This window comes from Myotis yumanensis, unplaced genomic scaffold (genome assembly GCF_028538775.1).
Source record: "Myotis yumanensis isolate MYYU_CA2020_CCGP unplaced genomic scaffold, mMyoYum1.0.hap1 SCAF_16, whole genome shotgun sequence".
In the NCBI taxonomy this organism is placed as follows: domain Eukaryota; kingdom Metazoa; phylum Chordata; class Mammalia; order Chiroptera; family Vespertilionidae; genus Myotis; species Myotis yumanensis.
The window spans coordinates 50,490,371-50,506,331 of NW_027223767.1; the positions used below are offsets into that span (position 1 = coordinate 50,490,371).

General features: G+C 59.8%; 2 protein-coding genes and 1 long non-coding RNA gene across 3 annotated transcripts; 1 reads left to right on the plus strand and 2 right to left on the minus strand.

Annotated features, from left to right (window-relative positions):
• Window positions 1-1,957: 1,957 nt before the first annotated feature.
• TRIM65 (tripartite motif containing 65) lies at window positions 1,958-7,612 on the minus strand. The gene is made up of 6 exons (XM_070393785.1): window positions 7,211-7,612; window positions 6,346-6,441; window positions 5,872-6,105; window positions 5,614-5,788; window positions 5,419-5,484; window positions 1,958-4,375 (listed from the first exon to the last, which is right to left on the minus strand). Exons 1-6 carry the CDS (start codon window positions 7,610-7,612, stop codon window positions 3,801-3,803), a joined length of 1,548 nt encoding a protein of 515 aa, XP_070249886.1. The 3' UTR covers window positions 1,958-3,800.
• A 1,494-nt stretch (window positions 7,613-9,106) lies between these two features.
• Window positions 9,107-14,058, minus strand: MRPL38 (mitochondrial ribosomal protein L38). Its single transcript, XM_070393786.1, has 9 exons — window positions 13,972-14,058; window positions 13,659-13,838; window positions 11,721-11,855; window positions 11,436-11,644; window positions 11,217-11,289; window positions 11,062-11,107; window positions 9,957-10,115; window positions 9,587-9,723; window positions 9,107-9,411 (listed from the first exon to the last, which is right to left on the minus strand). Exons 1-9 carry the CDS (start codon window positions 14,036-14,038, stop codon window positions 9,275-9,277), a joined length of 1,143 nt encoding a protein of 380 aa, XP_070249887.1. The 5' UTR covers window positions 14,039-14,058; the 3' UTR covers window positions 9,107-9,274.
• On the plus strand, window positions 9,605-10,560 carry LOC138994116 (uncharacterized). The gene is made up of 3 exons (XR_011468389.1): window positions 9,605-9,866; window positions 10,123-10,250; window positions 10,468-10,560. It is a non-coding gene; the product is annotated as an uncharacterized lncRNA (long non-coding RNA).
• Window positions 14,059-15,961: the final 1,903 nt, after the last annotated feature.

A 15,961-nucleotide genomic window follows, 5' to 3' on the forward strand; every position in this document is an offset into this window, starting at 1 on the left:
CAGCGCCACCCTGCTCCCGGGCTTGCCGAGACCACAGGCCTGCCTGATTCTGGAGGGGAAAGGGGTACCTTTCGGGTTGGGGGTAGTCAGGGGCGAGTCTCAGCTGGCCCTCTGCCTCCCACCCCACAGCCTGTTCAGGAAGACCTGCCCCCCCAGGAAGGCATGGCGATTTGATCTGGGGGGGGGGGGGGCATTTTGATAGCTCACTTGCATTATCCTAGCTGTAAAGTTGTTTGCCCGACATAGTCATTCCTTCTCAGTGAGTTGGCTCTTCAGGGGAAAGGGGAACTGGCACTGCTGACCTCTGCACGCTCCGGCCTGCATCGCCCTCTGCCTCTACCCTTACAAGGACTGGTGTGAGGGATGGGAAATGGAATTCCCACCGGCTCCCTATCTTGCCATGCAGGTCGCATAACTAGTCCTGCGGAGGAGGAAGAATTTACACCCAGAAGGTGCAGGCTGAAAATGATCCTGACCCTCATCGAAGAGCCTGTCTGGTTGCAGTATTGCTTCAGAAAGAAATAAAAGTCGACCGGAAACAAAAATGAACAAGCAAAAGGAGCCCTTACAAGGAGGGTCCCTCACAAGCCAGCCCACCTCTGCTTGCGTCTATGACAGAAACTGAAATGGGACCCACGCCGTGTTCTTTTTTGTTAGGCTTTCGATGAAGTTTTAAAAAATTGGATGTGTTTATTTCAAATAACATATTTAGAGCACCTACAAAGTAAACAGTTTCATGGAATGGGGCTTAGAATAATAAAAACTGGCAGCCCTGAGCCCCACATACTCGATTCTTGCTCCCACGGACAGCCAGTTGCTTCCAGCCGCCACCTCCAGTCTCTACAGCCTGTCCTCGGGCGCCGTGAGCCTGTGTGGGTGCTGTGCTCGGATGCCTGGAGATTTACATTCTTATTCACTCACCCTCCATGTCGAAGTCCATTGTTTGGATCCCAGACCTTCCTTTCCCTTCACTGATTTACTTCTTTGCTTTTGAAAGTCCTCTGGGAGCTTCCTGAGACTGGGTGGGGAAGTGCCCGCAAAGGTCTTTGTTCAGGCTTCAGCCTTGATTGACAGTCTGGCTGGGTATGGGATTCTAGCATGGAAAGCCTTTCCTCTCCGACTCTCAAAGGCCTGGCTCCATTGTCTTCTAGCTTCCAGTCCCCTTGCTTGAAGCCACGTTTCCTACAATTGCTGTGCGGCTCCCTTCCTTCCCGTCCTGCCTCGGGGAGAGCCGCCTCCGCTCTGCCCCTCACCTCTCTGACCTCCAACCCAACTCCCTCCAACTCCCCTGGCCCCTAAGCCCCTCAAAGATTTGTTTATTTTTTAGTTGTTAATTTTTGTTGTTAATCCTCACTCGAGGATACTTTTTCCATTGATTTTTAGGGAGAGTGAAAGAGAGGGGATAAGAGAAACATTGATGTGAGAGAACACATCGGCCGAAACCGGTTTGGCTCAGTGGATAGAGCGTCGGCCTGTGGACTGAAAGGTCCCAGGTTTGATTCCGGTCAGGGGCATGTACCTGGGTTGGGGGCACATCTCCTGTGGAAGATGTGCAGGAGGCAGCTGATCGATGTTTCTCTCTCATCGATGTTTCTAACTCTCTATCTCTCTCCTTTCCTCTCTGTGAAAAATCAATAAAATATATTTAAAAAAAAAAAAAAAGACAAAAGAGAAACACATCGACTGGTTGCCTCCTGCACGAGCCCCAACCAGGGCCTGGGCTGGGGAGGAGCCTGCAGCCAAGGTACATGCCCTTGACTGGAATCCAAGCTGGGGCCCTTTGGTCCACAGGCCAATGCCCTATCCACTGAGCCACACCGGCTAGGGCTAGTTTTTAGTTTTTTTTAATTTAAACTTTTTATTATTATTTTGTATTCATACTCATATCCTATGTACAGCATAGCGGTTCGACAATCATATGCTTTACGAAGTGTTCCCCCCTATATTTCCAGGACCCATCTGGCACTAAACTTAGTTATTTCAATATTGACAATATCTCCTGTGCTGTAAGGGTCCCTGTCTGTACAATTTCTCCTGCCCTCCCGTCCTTGTTCTGTCTGTGTGTCCCTCCTCCTGATTCTGCCACACAGACGCCCAGACCTGTGAGCCGGGAGCAGAAACGCTGGAAACACCCACTGGCTAGTCAAATGTTACTCCCCAAAGCCCAAGCTTCGTTTCCCTCTCTACCAATGCGTTTTTCTGCCAGAGTCAGGCAGACCGAGTCCATTGCGGGAGCTCTCCGAGAGATTTGTAAACGCTTGTCCCCGCCCCTAGAGCAGCATTGCTCCGTTTCCCACCATGGAGATGGCAGTAGCATCTCGTCATGTGACATACAGGTTAATGGTCACGATCCAGAACAGTAAGGAAGAGACCAACACCCTGATGAAAAGGTACGTTCATAGAATAAAGGGCCCCTAGAAGCGGAAAGGGAGCCCGTCTTCCTTTCTCTGTCCCTGTCAGAGTGTGGGCTCAGCCAGCTGGACACGTGTGTCGGGGCCCTCGGATGAGGAGCGATGGTTGGAAGCTGTACCCTGGGGTAGCCAGCAGCGATGGCCGAGTGGCCAGCCCAGTCCTGCTTCCTCCCCATGGAGTCCGGCTGTTCAGTGAGGTCCTGGCTGCCTCCTGTTACTGTCAGGCTGCCCAGTGTATGATGCCTCCTCCCAAGATTGGGGAACTCCCCACACCTTAGGAATCTGACTGGGGGCTCCTTGCCCAGGCGGCACCAACCAGAGGCCTGGCCCTGTCCTTGACCAGAGAGCCACAGGGCTGAGGAGCAAGGCCACAAGATGGGGTTTGCAACCAAGGCCAGATATCAACGTGGGAGGGCGATACACTTCTAACAAAAACACAAACATATTTTGTTCTTTTTGGAGTGTTTGCATGTGTTATCCTTTAGAAAAACTTTATTTTTAGGAGAGAAAAATACTGATTTGCTCTCCCACTTACTGATGCATTCATTGGTTAATTCCGGTAAGTACCTGACTAGAAATCAAACTCACAACCTTGGCATATTGGGATGACGCCCTAACCTGCTCAAAAATACTCATCACGGCAATATTTTTATGAGCCCAAATCCAACAATTTGAATGTCCGATAATGGGCCAATAAAACCCTGACAGTCATGAGAATGACTGTTTATATAGTCATAGTTCAGGAAACAATTTTTATAACATGAAAAATGCTTACGTTACATAAAAATGTAGAAAACACAACTGTTTATGGAGTGGCAGCCACAAGGCCGTACAAAATAAAAGAGACTAAAATATAGCAAAACGTTAAGGAAAAAAGAAGAGATAGAGACAGGGAAGGAGGAGGTAGAAACCACCTTTCCGTAGACTGTGTCTAGGAACAGTTTGCGGTTCCCTCCCCACACCCCGAAGCTCCCCTGGCTACACTGTCTCTGGGAGGCACGCTGGAGCCGCGAGTGCACTATTTTGCCGCAGCCTGTGGCGTGGACCACATGGCACGGGCTCTCCTGTAGGACCAGGAGTCCCTGGGCGCTGCCCTTGCCTCTGACACCCAGGCGCCCCTGGAACTGGGCTCTGCCTGGAGCAGGGGCCTCCCATTTGACTCCATTCCTAGTCCCTGTCCCCTTCAAAGAGGCTGGGAAAGTTACCTCCAGTTTGGGGGTCCCTCACCCCCACAAGTGGCCCTGCCTCACCCCGAGTCAATCTGCTGGCCCACAGCTGGCCCCATGAGAGCTGTGGCCTCAGGTGCCCAGGCCAGGGGCTGGGGCGGCTCGTGGGCACACAGGCATGGTGGCTCCTGTGCCCAACCCAGAGTTCCATCCTGTGCCTTCCTCAGCTGAGCCCCGAGGCCTCTTCCTGGAGCCCTGGAGGGAGCCTGGCCTCAGGCCGATGGCACAGGGTCAGGGTTCTGCCCTCCAGGAGCCAGAAGACAGGGTGGAGGGGCTGGGTGAAGATGGCGTGGAAGGTGTGCAGGCGCTGGGTCTCAGGCTCCAGGCTGTAGAAGGTGAGGCAACCAGAGGCCAGGTCCAAGTCCACGCCCAGCAGCTTCCCTGGCACCCCTGGGAGGCGCTGGACCTCCCCGTTGTGCCAGGCCTGGGCGCTGTCCTCCTGAACGCAGAGCCCCCACGAGCTGGGCCCACGGCCGATGTTGTCCGTGTAGGGCCCCAGCTTGCGCCGTGCCAGGTCCGGGTAGGCGACGCCCAGTGTCACCAAGTGGTTCGATGTGTGCACCTCCCAGTAGTGCCGCCCAGACTGGAAGCTCTGGGCGCACTGCACCTGCCAGAGCTCGAAGCTGCCGGGCTCAGCCGGGCCTCGGGGCTCTCGCCGGTGCTCCACCCGCTGGTCCTGCCGAGACAGGTAAAGGTGGCGGTTGGCACTCTCCGGGTCGAAGGTCAGATTGCGATAATCTGTTGGGGAGAGAAGGGCTGGAGGTGAGCAGGCAGGGTGCCTGTGCCTGTCCACCCTCAGGGGACAGGAGAGACGGCGACGACGCTCCACTGATGGCACATTAAACCCCTGCCGGGCACGCTGCCCGCTGAGCGAGCGCCCGATCCTGGCGGTGACCTCTGAGGCACAACCGTCCGTTAGCCTCATTTCACAGATGAGAACACTGAGGTCCAGAAAGGGAAGTGACTTGACGGAAGTGGAAGAAGCACAACTGATCCAGCTTTGTGTGCCTAGACCAGTGATGGCGAACCTTTTGAGCTCGGCGTGTCAGCATTTTGAAAAACCCTAACTTAACTCTGGTGCCGTGTCACATATAGAAATTTTTTTATATTTGCAACCATAGTAAAACAAAGATGTGTGTGTGTGTGTGTGTGTGTGTGTGTGTATATATATATATATATATATATATATATATATATATATTTTATTGATTTTCTACAGAGAGGAAAGGAGAGAGATAGAGAGTTAGAAACATCGATCAGCCGCCTCCTGCACACCTCCTACTGGGGATGTGCCCATAACCAAGGTACATGCCCTTGACCAGAATCAAACCTGGGACCCTTTAGTCTGCAGGCCAACGCTCTATCCACTGAGCCAAACCGGTTACGGCCAAAGATGTATATTTTTGATATTTATTTTATATATTTAAATGACATTTAACAAAGAAAAATCAACCAAAAAAATGAGTTGTGTGTCACCTCTGACACGCATGTCATAGGTTCTCCATCACTGGCCTAGACCCTCCTTAAACACTATACTGGCTCCATGTGTAAGAGCTGTGCCTCCTGCGACAGGGGTGCCGGGGGTGAGGTCAGACCCAGGGAAGGGCATGGACGGGGCAGTCATAGCACATGCCACACACACACACACACACACACACACACACACACACACGTACATACACATGTGCTCACAGTGCCTGTGTACACGCCTGCATCCACATGTATGCACAATGCACTCACACGCACACACAGGTGCACACACATGTGCTGGGCCTCCTTACTCTGCCAGAGCTTCCTCCTCAGCAGACAAACCGGGCTTGGGACCAACGCCAGGGCATCTGGAGTCTCTAGGGGGCAAAGCAGTGTTAGGGGGGTGAGGGGGAGGGGAGCTCTTGGGGGCTCCACTCCCACCCTCCCACCCTCAGTGGGAGGGACAGCTGGGCTCAGGGTGAGGGAGAGATCTGGGGTAGCCTTACCCGGGGGACCCAAGTCAGCCGCCTCAGCTGGTGCCCCGCGGGGGTCCCCATTGTCCAGGAGGAGGCCACAGAGCTGGCTCAGAGACTCCTTCAGGCCGTCCAGCTGCTGATCTGCATCCCACTGTGGAGGGCTCAGCGGCCCAAGAGGCCCTGGGGGCGCCAGGAGCTGTGATCCCTGAGTCCCAGGGCAGCTGCAGTGAGCTGGGAGCAAGGGGCAGGCACTCTGGTCCCTCCACCTGCCACCCTTTGTCCTGGTACCTGGAGGAAGGTTCGGTCATCGGACTGCTCCAGGAGGTCCTGGGTCCAGCGGTCAAAGACAGCCGTGGCCTCCAGGTGGCCCCGTAGCCGCTGCTCCTCCTCCTGGGCCTGCGCCAGTGCCTGTGTCTTGGCCACCTCGATGGCCCTCAGTGCCTTGATGCGGCGCATCTCTAGGGCCTGCAGCAGGCGGCTGAACTTGCCAGAGACCACGGAAGCCAGGTTGCAGGCCGAGCTCTGGATGGGCACAGGAGGAGCCTAGGGTGGCCAGGGCTGCCGCTGCCCATTGGGCTGAGGGGTGCAGATATGGGGAGACAGGGTCCCTGGAACCTCTTTCCCCCATTCAGCCCCCTACTCCCTGATGCCAGGAGGCATTTTCAAGGTGGCTCACACCTACTGCCCAGGGTCCCAGGGGCCAGCTGGTGGCTGCCTGAAGAGCACAACATGAAGTCGGGGGTGGGACAGGCAGGCCGGTACCTGGATCTGGCTGCTTCGCTGCTGCAGCTCCTGTAGCTGGCTCTCGGCCTGGGTGGCCTGCTGCCGGGTGACCTCCAGCATGGCTCTCAGCTGGGCCTGTGGTGTCCCCCGGGGGGCAGGGGACGAGTGACAAGAGGGGGCCAGCATTGGCTGCTAAGTGTCCCCTCCTCGTGCCGCCCCCGGCGAGGCTGACCGGGGGGGCACGAGGGGACGAGGCACTCCTGTTTGGTGGTGCCCCCTCTGGTCCCCTCAAGGATGTAAATGTAACGTCCTGGAGCAGGAAAAACTCCCGCCCCCGGATGGATCTGCTTCCCTGCACTGGCCAAGCACCTCTCCTGCCACCCACACTGCCAGGTGGGGATGGGTGTCGTCCCCGCTGCCAGACGAGGAAATGGGAGAGAAGTTGACAGTGTGGCCAAAGCCAGCAGATCGTCCTGAGTCCGGCCCGTGTAGGAAGTGGGTCATCTGACTCCCCCAGAGGACACCCAGCAGCCCGACTTCACTTCCCCTCCTTCTAGCAAAATCCCCCTCCACTGGCACAAGTGCCGTCGTTGTACCACCCGTCCCTGTCCCTCCTTGTTGCTGTCACCCACTGTCCCACTGCAGGCCCTCATGCTTAGTGCCGGGTCTGTGCCACCAACAGTATCACCCAGGCCTGTTCCCCGAGACCTGGGCGGCCCGGGCGTCACCTCCAGCCCTCCGGCTCCGGCTCCCGACCTCACCTGCACAGCCCTTAGCTTCACCCCTCAGCTCCTCACCCCGCACCCCTCCCGGGCCTTGTCCCCCTCGGGAATCTATTCCTAGAGCCTGCTTTCTGACCACCACCCCTGCACACAGAGCGCGCGGAGGGGCCCCGGGGTGTCACCTCGCGCTCCCGGCGCTCAGCGTCCAGCAGCACCCGCTCGTGGAGGCGACAGTCGCCCACGGTGCACGCGCTGCACACGCAGCGGCCCTCGGTGCGGCAGAAGAGCTCGAGCGGCCGGCCGTGCTGCGGGCAGCGCGCGCCCGGGTCGGGGTCGGGGTCGGGGCCGGCGGCTGGCGGCTCGGCGCGCACCACCTCGACCACGTCGCTCAGGGCCACGTTGCGCCGCAGCTCGGCGCGCGCGGGGCAGAGCTCCCGGCACTCGGGGCACTCCACGCGGGAGCGCCACCAGTCCCGGATGCAGTCCCCGCAGAAGTTGTGGCCGCAGGACAGCGTCACCGGGTCCTGGTAGAGCTCCAGGCAGATGGCGCAGGTCAGCTTTTCCTGCAGCAGCTGCTGGGCCATGGCGGCGGCGGCGGCGGCGGCGGGAGGGCGGGCTGAGCACCCCGGGCAGGTCCGCGCCTTTTAAAGGGACCGAAGCCGCGGGTGCGGCGGGGAGGAGCGAGGGCCCGCCTCGGGCGAACAGGGGGACAGCCTCCTCCGGGGACCGGGACCGCCGCCACCCCCAGCGCCCGCCGGCTTCCGCGCACCCCGTCCCGCCCGGCGACCCCGCCCCCGGCCTCCCGCTCAGCTACGTCCAGAGCGACCCCTGCCGCCTCCTGCCGCCCGGCTGGGAGCTGGGGTCCCGCTCTCTCTGGTCTCACCCTGGGACCTCCTGCCGGCTTTCCTAAACCTCAGCGCGCAGCTCCTGAGCAGGGGTCCGGTCCCAGCCTCCAGAGACCAGAACCCCAGGGGCCTCCTGGCTCAGGGCCGCATCTGAAAATCTGCGCCGCCGCTGCTGGCCGCCGGCTTCAGCGGTGAAACGGACGGTGCGAGCGGGTGTCTGGCCGCCAGAGCGGGGGCGCAGCTAGTGCTGGTTCAACGCTCTCCCGCCCAAGGGCCCTGCTGCACTTTTTCCTTGAGCTGAGTTTCAGGCGTTTGCCAAACCAGGGTGTCTCCCTTCTCTTGGCTAGAGTCAACATGAGGTGGGCGTTTCTGGTCACCAAGAGACCAGTCCAGTGGTTTTCCCACGCCCTTTCCTGGAAACCGGAAGCACTCAACTGCACTGGAGCCCCCTCCCTGGGTGGGCCGCTGCTGCTCTAGAGCCCGTTTTCAGAGCGGTGGCTCCCGGCAGTTGAGCAGAGGGCTTCTGATTGCAAACCCACCTGCCCCGGGGCAGGGCGAGTCAGCCCAGGACCGGCTGGAGGAGGGTTAACTCTCCTGACCAAGCCAACCTAATTTATTTATTTTTTAAAATATATTTTATTGATTTTAGAGAGGAAGGGAAAGGAGAGAAACGTCAATGATGCGAAACAGTCATTTATCAGCTGCCTTCTGCACACCCCACACTGGGGATCTAGCCGGTAACCTGGGCGTGTGCCCTGCCCGGGAATCAAACCCTGTTCATAGGTCGATGCTTAACCACTGAGCCACACCACGCCGGCCTGCTGTGAAGGTAAGCTGCCCTCAGTGCAATGCAGCCGCGTGTCTTGTGCTGTAAATGTGCGAACGCTCTTTCTGGAGAAGGTGCACAGAGCTCCTCTTGCTTGGCTACAGGCGGCCTTTCCCTTTAGAGACAGACATGCCCTAACCACCCAGGCAGGGGGCCGGGCGTGTGCCTGAGCTCTCTGAGACCGGACAGGCCAGGCGCCAATGCTCAGTGGGCAGACCTCTCCCCAGAGGCCTGTGGGAGGAGCCAAGACCTCAACCTGCTTTTTCTTCTGGACCTGCCTTCAGCCACTGGGTCAAAGGGTTACCTCCTGGGATGGGAGGCAGCCCTCTTCCCACCCACAAAGCAGTACAACTCCATGGGGGTGGGGAGGGGATCTGGCTGCTCCTGGAACACAGACCCAGACCAGCTATAGCAGAAATCATCTTTATTCATTCACCCCAGAGGGGCTGCCTCAGACAGGGCCCAGGGCCCCACAGCTTGGTCCCTGGAGCTGTGTTTATGGTTCCTGCCTGCGGAGCCTGACAGAGTGGCCCCAGGCCCAGCCCACCCTCTGAGGTGGGTGGCAGTCTAGCTACTCAGTAGATGCCATAGGTGGGTTCATGACTGTCTCTGTACCGGTCCAGGTAGCGAAGAGGCTGCTTGTGGGGGAAGCGCTTCTGCTTGGGGTGGTAAGGGGGTGGCCGCACAAACTCGAACACGGGCTCCCGCATATCTGCAAGAAGAGTGAGGAGTGCGGATGTGGACTGCTGCCGGCCCGAACCCCCATCTTGTCTCTAGGTTGGGACTGGGCGACTCCCCGAGACCAGGGAGAACTGCCTGCCAGGTCTGGAAAGGCCTGAGTGTTTGCCAGCCCCCCCCCCCCCCCCCCGGCAGCCCACTGTCCCTACCCAAAAGCTGGTGGAAGGTGTGGGTGACCGAGTCATCCCAGCGGCACTGGAAGAAGGCCAGGCCAGCTGGAGTCATGGCTTCCTGGTGTTTCTTGTAGAAATCGAAAGTGTGGAAGGTCCGCTGGGCAAGCTGGTAGCTGTAAGATGGGGAGAATGTGAGTGGGGAGGGGACACCAGGGCCCCACACCCCCTCTGCCCCATAGGCAATCCTGAGGAGCCCCTTAGGGCCCGCCTAGCACAACCACTGTCTGCCCGTCTCAAGTCCTGAGGGAAGAGAGAGGTGAGGAGACTGAGCAAGGCTGACCACTGCTGGGAAGCTGGCCTGAGGCTGGGGTGGGGGTGCGGGGACAGGCGCGGGGGTGTACATTACCAGGGGGAGGGCCGGGTATCCTCAGAGAAGTCGACTGGCTTCTCCTGCTTGAAGAGCAGGAAGGCAAAGCGGTGGAAGCCAGAGCCCCGGGCAGGGAAGGGGGGCAGGTAGGGACACGTCTCCTGTCCTTCAGCTACCCTGTTGCCTGGGATGTTGGTTCTGGCAGGAGGAAAGGAATCTGTTAATGCCACTGGACAGAAGTGGCCGCAGGAGCATCCCCATCCAGTACTTCCTAGAAGTTGAAACAACTCCCGGGGGACACAGACCCTACCAGGACCTCTTCTGTGCAATCAGGTAGGAGCTGGAGCTCTGTGAACCCTTGGGGCTGAGGCGGGGGGCTAGCTGCAGAGACAGCCAGGATGAGAGCAAAGGCGAGCAGCCTGTTTGCTATGCCCTGGGGAGCCTGGCGGGGTGGGGTGGGGGGGCAGGGCTGCCACAGCTACTCTGGCTGGAGACCACGACACCTCTGAGTTGCTTTTTTCTCTGTTTCCTGAAACTCTGGGCTTTACAGAGTGTCTGCCCAGCCTGGCACCGGAACGGCCACTGTACCCGCCTCAGAGGGTCCTGCTGCATCGGTTGGTAACTGCAGTTGAATAAAAATGACAGAAACCAGCCTCCCAGTCACTGGCCTTGGTTATCCAGAAACGCCAAAGCTGCGGTCGCCTGCCTGACTTCTGTCCCCTGGTGTTCAGAGCCAAAAGCCACCGAGAAAGCAAAAGGCTGGCCACCCTGAGCACGTGCAGCTGCCAGAGGCCTCTCATGGTCCCTCTCATTTGACTGTCACAGAGCCCCCGGGTGGGTAAGGAATGTGGAGGCATCATCCTAGATTTACAGGTGAGGAGATGTGTTCAGGGCGACCAGAAGGCCTGTGGGAGCAGCCAGGCCCGCTGCCTGCTTTTCTTCTTACCCGTTTCCGGCCACGGGATCATAAGGCCCTCACACTCCCAGGAAGCAGAGGGGAAGGGCCCCCTCCAAGGGAAGGAGGTTAACCCCAAGTCCCATTGTTAATCCACGATGGAGCCAAGACTGAAATTCAGGTGCAGCTCTTCCCAGGATGCCAGGGCCTCCCCGCATGCCTGACCCACAGCCCACCCCAGGTACTCACACCAGCCAGTGGACATACTCGGCATCTGGCTCCAGCAGGTGTCCATCTGCACATAAACAGACCCACCGACTGAGTCCCCATGAAAGGAGCTGGGGCTGCAGCTCTCCACCTGGCCCCGCCCCCAGGGCCCTGGCTCCTGTACCCTAGATACCTACCCAAGTTGGTGAGCAGCAGTGTCCACAGGGAGCCCTCGTCTGCCTCGTAAGTCACCTCTGGGGCCTGGGCAGCCTGATGGGGAGAGAACGAGGGAGCTGTCACCCCCACCAGGGACAGACAAGCTGTTATACACAGAGGTTCTTGGGGAAGGGAGACTCCTGGCCCTGCAGCGGGATGTCTGTGCGCACAGGGCAGGAAGGGGCACCGCCAGCAGTTACCTCTGTCGGCGTGACCTCATTGCCGTGGTACACAGGCATCACGTCATCCTCACCCACGGCGTAGGCCACGTGCAGGGGGACTCGGGGCACGAAGGTGGCACCGTGGAACAGGTCTCGGTAGAGGCCATAGTACTCCGCCAGGCGCTGCTTGTGGTAGGGCCCGCAGGTCCTCTCCCATTCCACCCGCACAGCCTCCAGCGGAATGCACACTGGGAAGGAATAATGCCAGCTGGGCCCCGGGTGGGGGCAGGGGCGCACCGGGGCCCCTCCCCTGGGAGGGCTTACCTGTGCGGTGGCGGGCGGCCCGCTCCTCCTCCACATTGGCCTTCAGCTCCCGGAGAACCTGTTTCCGCTCCAGCAGCTGTTGGGTCCGACGGACCTTGGGTGGAGGCAGCCCAATGTCAATCTTGCTTTTGGGATCTGGGGAGGAGAGGATGTGTTGGAGGAAGAGGGATGGATTCTTGGCCAAGCCGCCTGTCTCTGCCTAGTCCTCGCACTTGCCCAAGATCTGCTGCTAAAGCTTCCCCTTTATTCACAAAACTAAAACCTATCGTGTAGTCTGCTTCTCAGACCTGAGCTGGGTCCAGTTGCTAAGTAAATTGCATCAGCTTGAGATTGCATTTTCTAATCCCTAATCCCTGACACTGTCAGTCCAGGTCATGGAAACAGGCACGCGGCCTCCCAGTTGTAGCTGGGATCCCCTTCAAGCCTGTCACAGCGGGGCTGGGACACACCTGTGTCCTCAGTAGAATGAAAGAAGCACTTCTCACCCTTTAATGAATGAGCCATACAAGTCACCTGGGAAATTTCTTAAAATTCAGATTCTGATTCTGCAGGCCAGAGTGGGAACTGAAACACATTTTTTTTTCTTCAAATTCTTACCCAAGGACATGATTTTTATTGATTTTAGAGGGAAGAGGAGGGGGAGAGAGAGAGGAAAATCCATCGGTTGCATCCGACTGGGGATCGAACCCCAAACCTGGGCATGTGCCTGACTAGGAGTCGAACCCGTGACCAGCCAACTGAGCCACACTGGCCAGGCCATGGCAGCGTGCTTCTAAGGAGTTCCTAGGTAATATCCGAGCTGCTGGTCCCAGAACCCGCTCTTGAGTAGCAAGGCCCTAGAGAACGGTTAACCCAACGCCTTTTCCCACTTAGTTAGACACTAACAACTGACTACTCAAGGGCAGCCCTCCCCAGGCACCGTGTCCGGGGCTTTCAATGTCATTCAGCGAAGTCCTGTGCACTGTGCGGGTGCAGGGACCCCTGACCTTGGGGGGCTCACAACCTGGGAGGGAGGCAGGGCCACACACGGAGCATTTCGCGGGCACAGAGGGGCGCTCTGACTCGCAATGGTGGGGGCGGAGGTCAAGGAAGGATTTAGGAGCAGAAACATCTACGGGGGAACTCTAATGGGGGACCAACAGGTGTGAAAATCCTGGTTGGACAATACCACCAACGCGGGATGCAGGCTGCCCCCCGCCCCAACCCGCCCCCAGTGCTCGGGGCGCCCCGCACCCACAGCGCCCAGCTCCGGGCGCCCCGCACCCACAGCGCCCAGCTCCGGGCGCCCCGCACCCACAGCCCCTGCTCCGGGCGCCCCGCACCCACAGCCCCTGCTCCGGGCGCCCCGCACCCACAGCCCCTGCTCCGGGCTCCCCGCACCCACAGCCCCTGCTCCGGGCGCCCCGCACCCACAGCCCCTGCTCCGGGCGCCCCGCACCCACAGCCCCTGCTCCGGGCGCCCCGCACCCACAGCCCCTGCTCCGGGCGCCCCGCACCCACAGCGCCCAGCTCCGGGCGCCCCGCACCCACAGCGCCCAGCTCCGGGCGCCCCGCACCCACAGCGCCCAGCTCCGGGCGCCCCGCACCCACAGCGCCCAGCTCCGGGCGCCCCGCACCCACAGCGCCCAGCTCCGGGCGCCCCGCACCCACAGCGCCCAGCTCCGGGCGCCCCGCACCCACAGCGCCCAGCTCCGGGCGCCCCGCACCCACAGCGCCCAGCTCCGGGCGCCCCGCACCCACAGCGCCCAGCTCCGGGCGCCCCGCACCCACAGCCCCTGCTCCGGGCGCCCCGCACCCACAGCCCCTGCTCCGAGCCCCGCACCCACAGCCCCTGCTCCGGGCGCCCCGCACCCACAGCCCCTGCTCCGGGCGCCCCGCACCCACAGTCCCTGCTCCGGGCGCCCCGCACCCACAGCCCCTGCTCCGGGCGCCCCGCACCTGACTCCACCACGAAATGCTCCCGGTAGGTCCGCCACCAGTGCGGGGCCCGCGCCTCCTGCTCCGCCCGGCGCCGGTAGCGGTCGAAGCTGCGGTACTTCTCCAGCCGCTCCAGGTTGCTCACATCGATGTCCTCGTTGGGCATCGGCCCCAGAGGCGGGGTCCGGCGGCTCAGCGCGGCTGCGGGCAGAGAGCGGGACGGCTCAGGCCGGCGACGGCCCGGGCCCTCGGAGGGCGGGCGGGCGCTGGCTCGAGCCCCAGGGCTCGGGCTTAATGGGGACCTGCAAGAGCCCCGCACCCTCAGACGCCTCACCCGAGGTGCTGAAGCACCGCCACCTCCGACTCGCGCCCAGCACCGCTTGCCACAAGGGCGCCGCCATCTTCCCTCAGGTCGGCCCCGCCCCCGCCACCCAGGAGCCACGCCTCCACCCAGGCCCTGCCCCACCCCGCCCACCAGGCCCTGTCCTCGGACCCTGAGCCACGCCCCCTTCAGGCCCGCCAATCAGGCCCTGCCCTCGAACCCCTGAGCCCCGCCCTCTCCCAGTCCAGGCCCTGCCCCCGGACCCAGGAGCCCCGCCCCCTCCCAGCCCAGGCCCTGCCCTCGGACCCAGAGCCACGCCCCCTCCCAGCCCAGGCCCTGCCCTCGGACCCAGGAGCCCCGCCCCCGCCCAGGCCAGATTCCTCCATGTAGGGAGAGCCCGAGGTCCTGTCCTTCCCGCCAGAGGCGCCAGAGGCGGTGGCGGGCCCTGGGTTCTCGGTCCCGGAAGTGCTCAGAGGACCACAGGGCGGAGCTGGGAGCGGTCGGGGCTCTGCTCGCGGCCGGCCACCGGGGGGCAGCACAGACCCGGGGCGGTAGGCCCGGCCTGGCAGATGCCCCGATGCGCGGAGCTCCCTGAGTCTCAGACCCTCTGGCCATGGTGTGTAGCTGGTAGGCGGGAGGTCCCAGGCCTGGCCAGTTCTAAATAGGCATTGAAGGCCACTGTTAGAGGGTAAATTGGTCCAACTGCTTTACAGAGCAATTTGCCAGTAATTAGTACAGTTTTAACTAGTAAAGTTAAGCACATATTCTATGACCTAGAAGTTCTACTTCTAGTATTTACCTTAGAGAAGTGCTTACATATATGCCAAGGTGGCATGCCCAGCACTGTCGTGGCCCTATTGTTTACAATAAAATCCCAATAAAACTGTAAACACCATAAATGTCCATTAGCAAAAGAATGAGTAGTGGTATATTCAAACAATGAAACGGTATTCAGTAGTTAAAATTCATGAATTGCAGCTACATGAAACAAGGTTAAATATAAAAAAAAAGTTTGGGAAAAACAAAGTTTATTGGTACTATAAATACTAGAGGCCCGGTGCACAAAATTTGTGCATTTGGGGGAGGGGTCTCTCAGCCCGGCCTGCATCCTCTCACAGTCTGGAGCCCTCGGGGGATGTCCGACTGCCGGCTTAGGCTCCCCCCTCCCCCCACCCCCAGAGAGCAGGCCTAAGCCAGCAGTCGGACATCCTTAGTGCTGCCACGGAGGTGGGAGAGGCTCCCATCACTGCCACTGTGCTCACCAGCTGTGAGCCTGGCTTCTGGCTGAGCAGCACTGCACTGACCACCAGGGGGCAGCTCCTGCATTGAGCATCTACCCCCTGGTGGTCAGTGTGCATCATAGTGACCAGTCATTCCACCATTCAGTCTATTTGCATATTAGCCTTTCATTATCTACTAGAGGCCCAGTGCACTAAATTTGTGCATGGGGTATGTGTGTGTGTGTGTGTGTGGGGGGGGGGGGAGTTCCTCAGCCCAGCCTGCACCCTCTCCAATCCAGGACATCCCTCTCGCAATCTGGGACTGCTGGCTCCTAACTGCTTGCCTGCCTGTCTGCCTGATTGCCCCTAACCGCCTCTGCCTGCCAGCCTGATGCCCCTAATTGCTCCCCTGCTGGCCTAATTGCCCCTAACTGCCTCTGCCTGCCAGCCTGATCACTCCCTAACTGCTCCCCTGCCTGCCAACCTGATCGCCCCCTAACTGCTCCCCTGCCTGCCAGCCTGATAGCCCCCCAACTGCCGCTGCCTGCTGGCCTGATTGCTCCCTAACTCTCCCCTGCCAGCCTGATCACCCCCTAATTGCTCCCCTGCCAGCCTGATTGCCTCCTAACTGCCCTCCCCTGCCGGCCTAATCACCCCTAACCACCTCTGCCTCAGCCCCCACGACCATGACTTTGTCCAGAGGGCATCTGGAAGATGTCCAGTCTCCTTAGCATATTACCCTTTTATTAGTATAGATAATAATAAAAGCGTAATATGCTAAT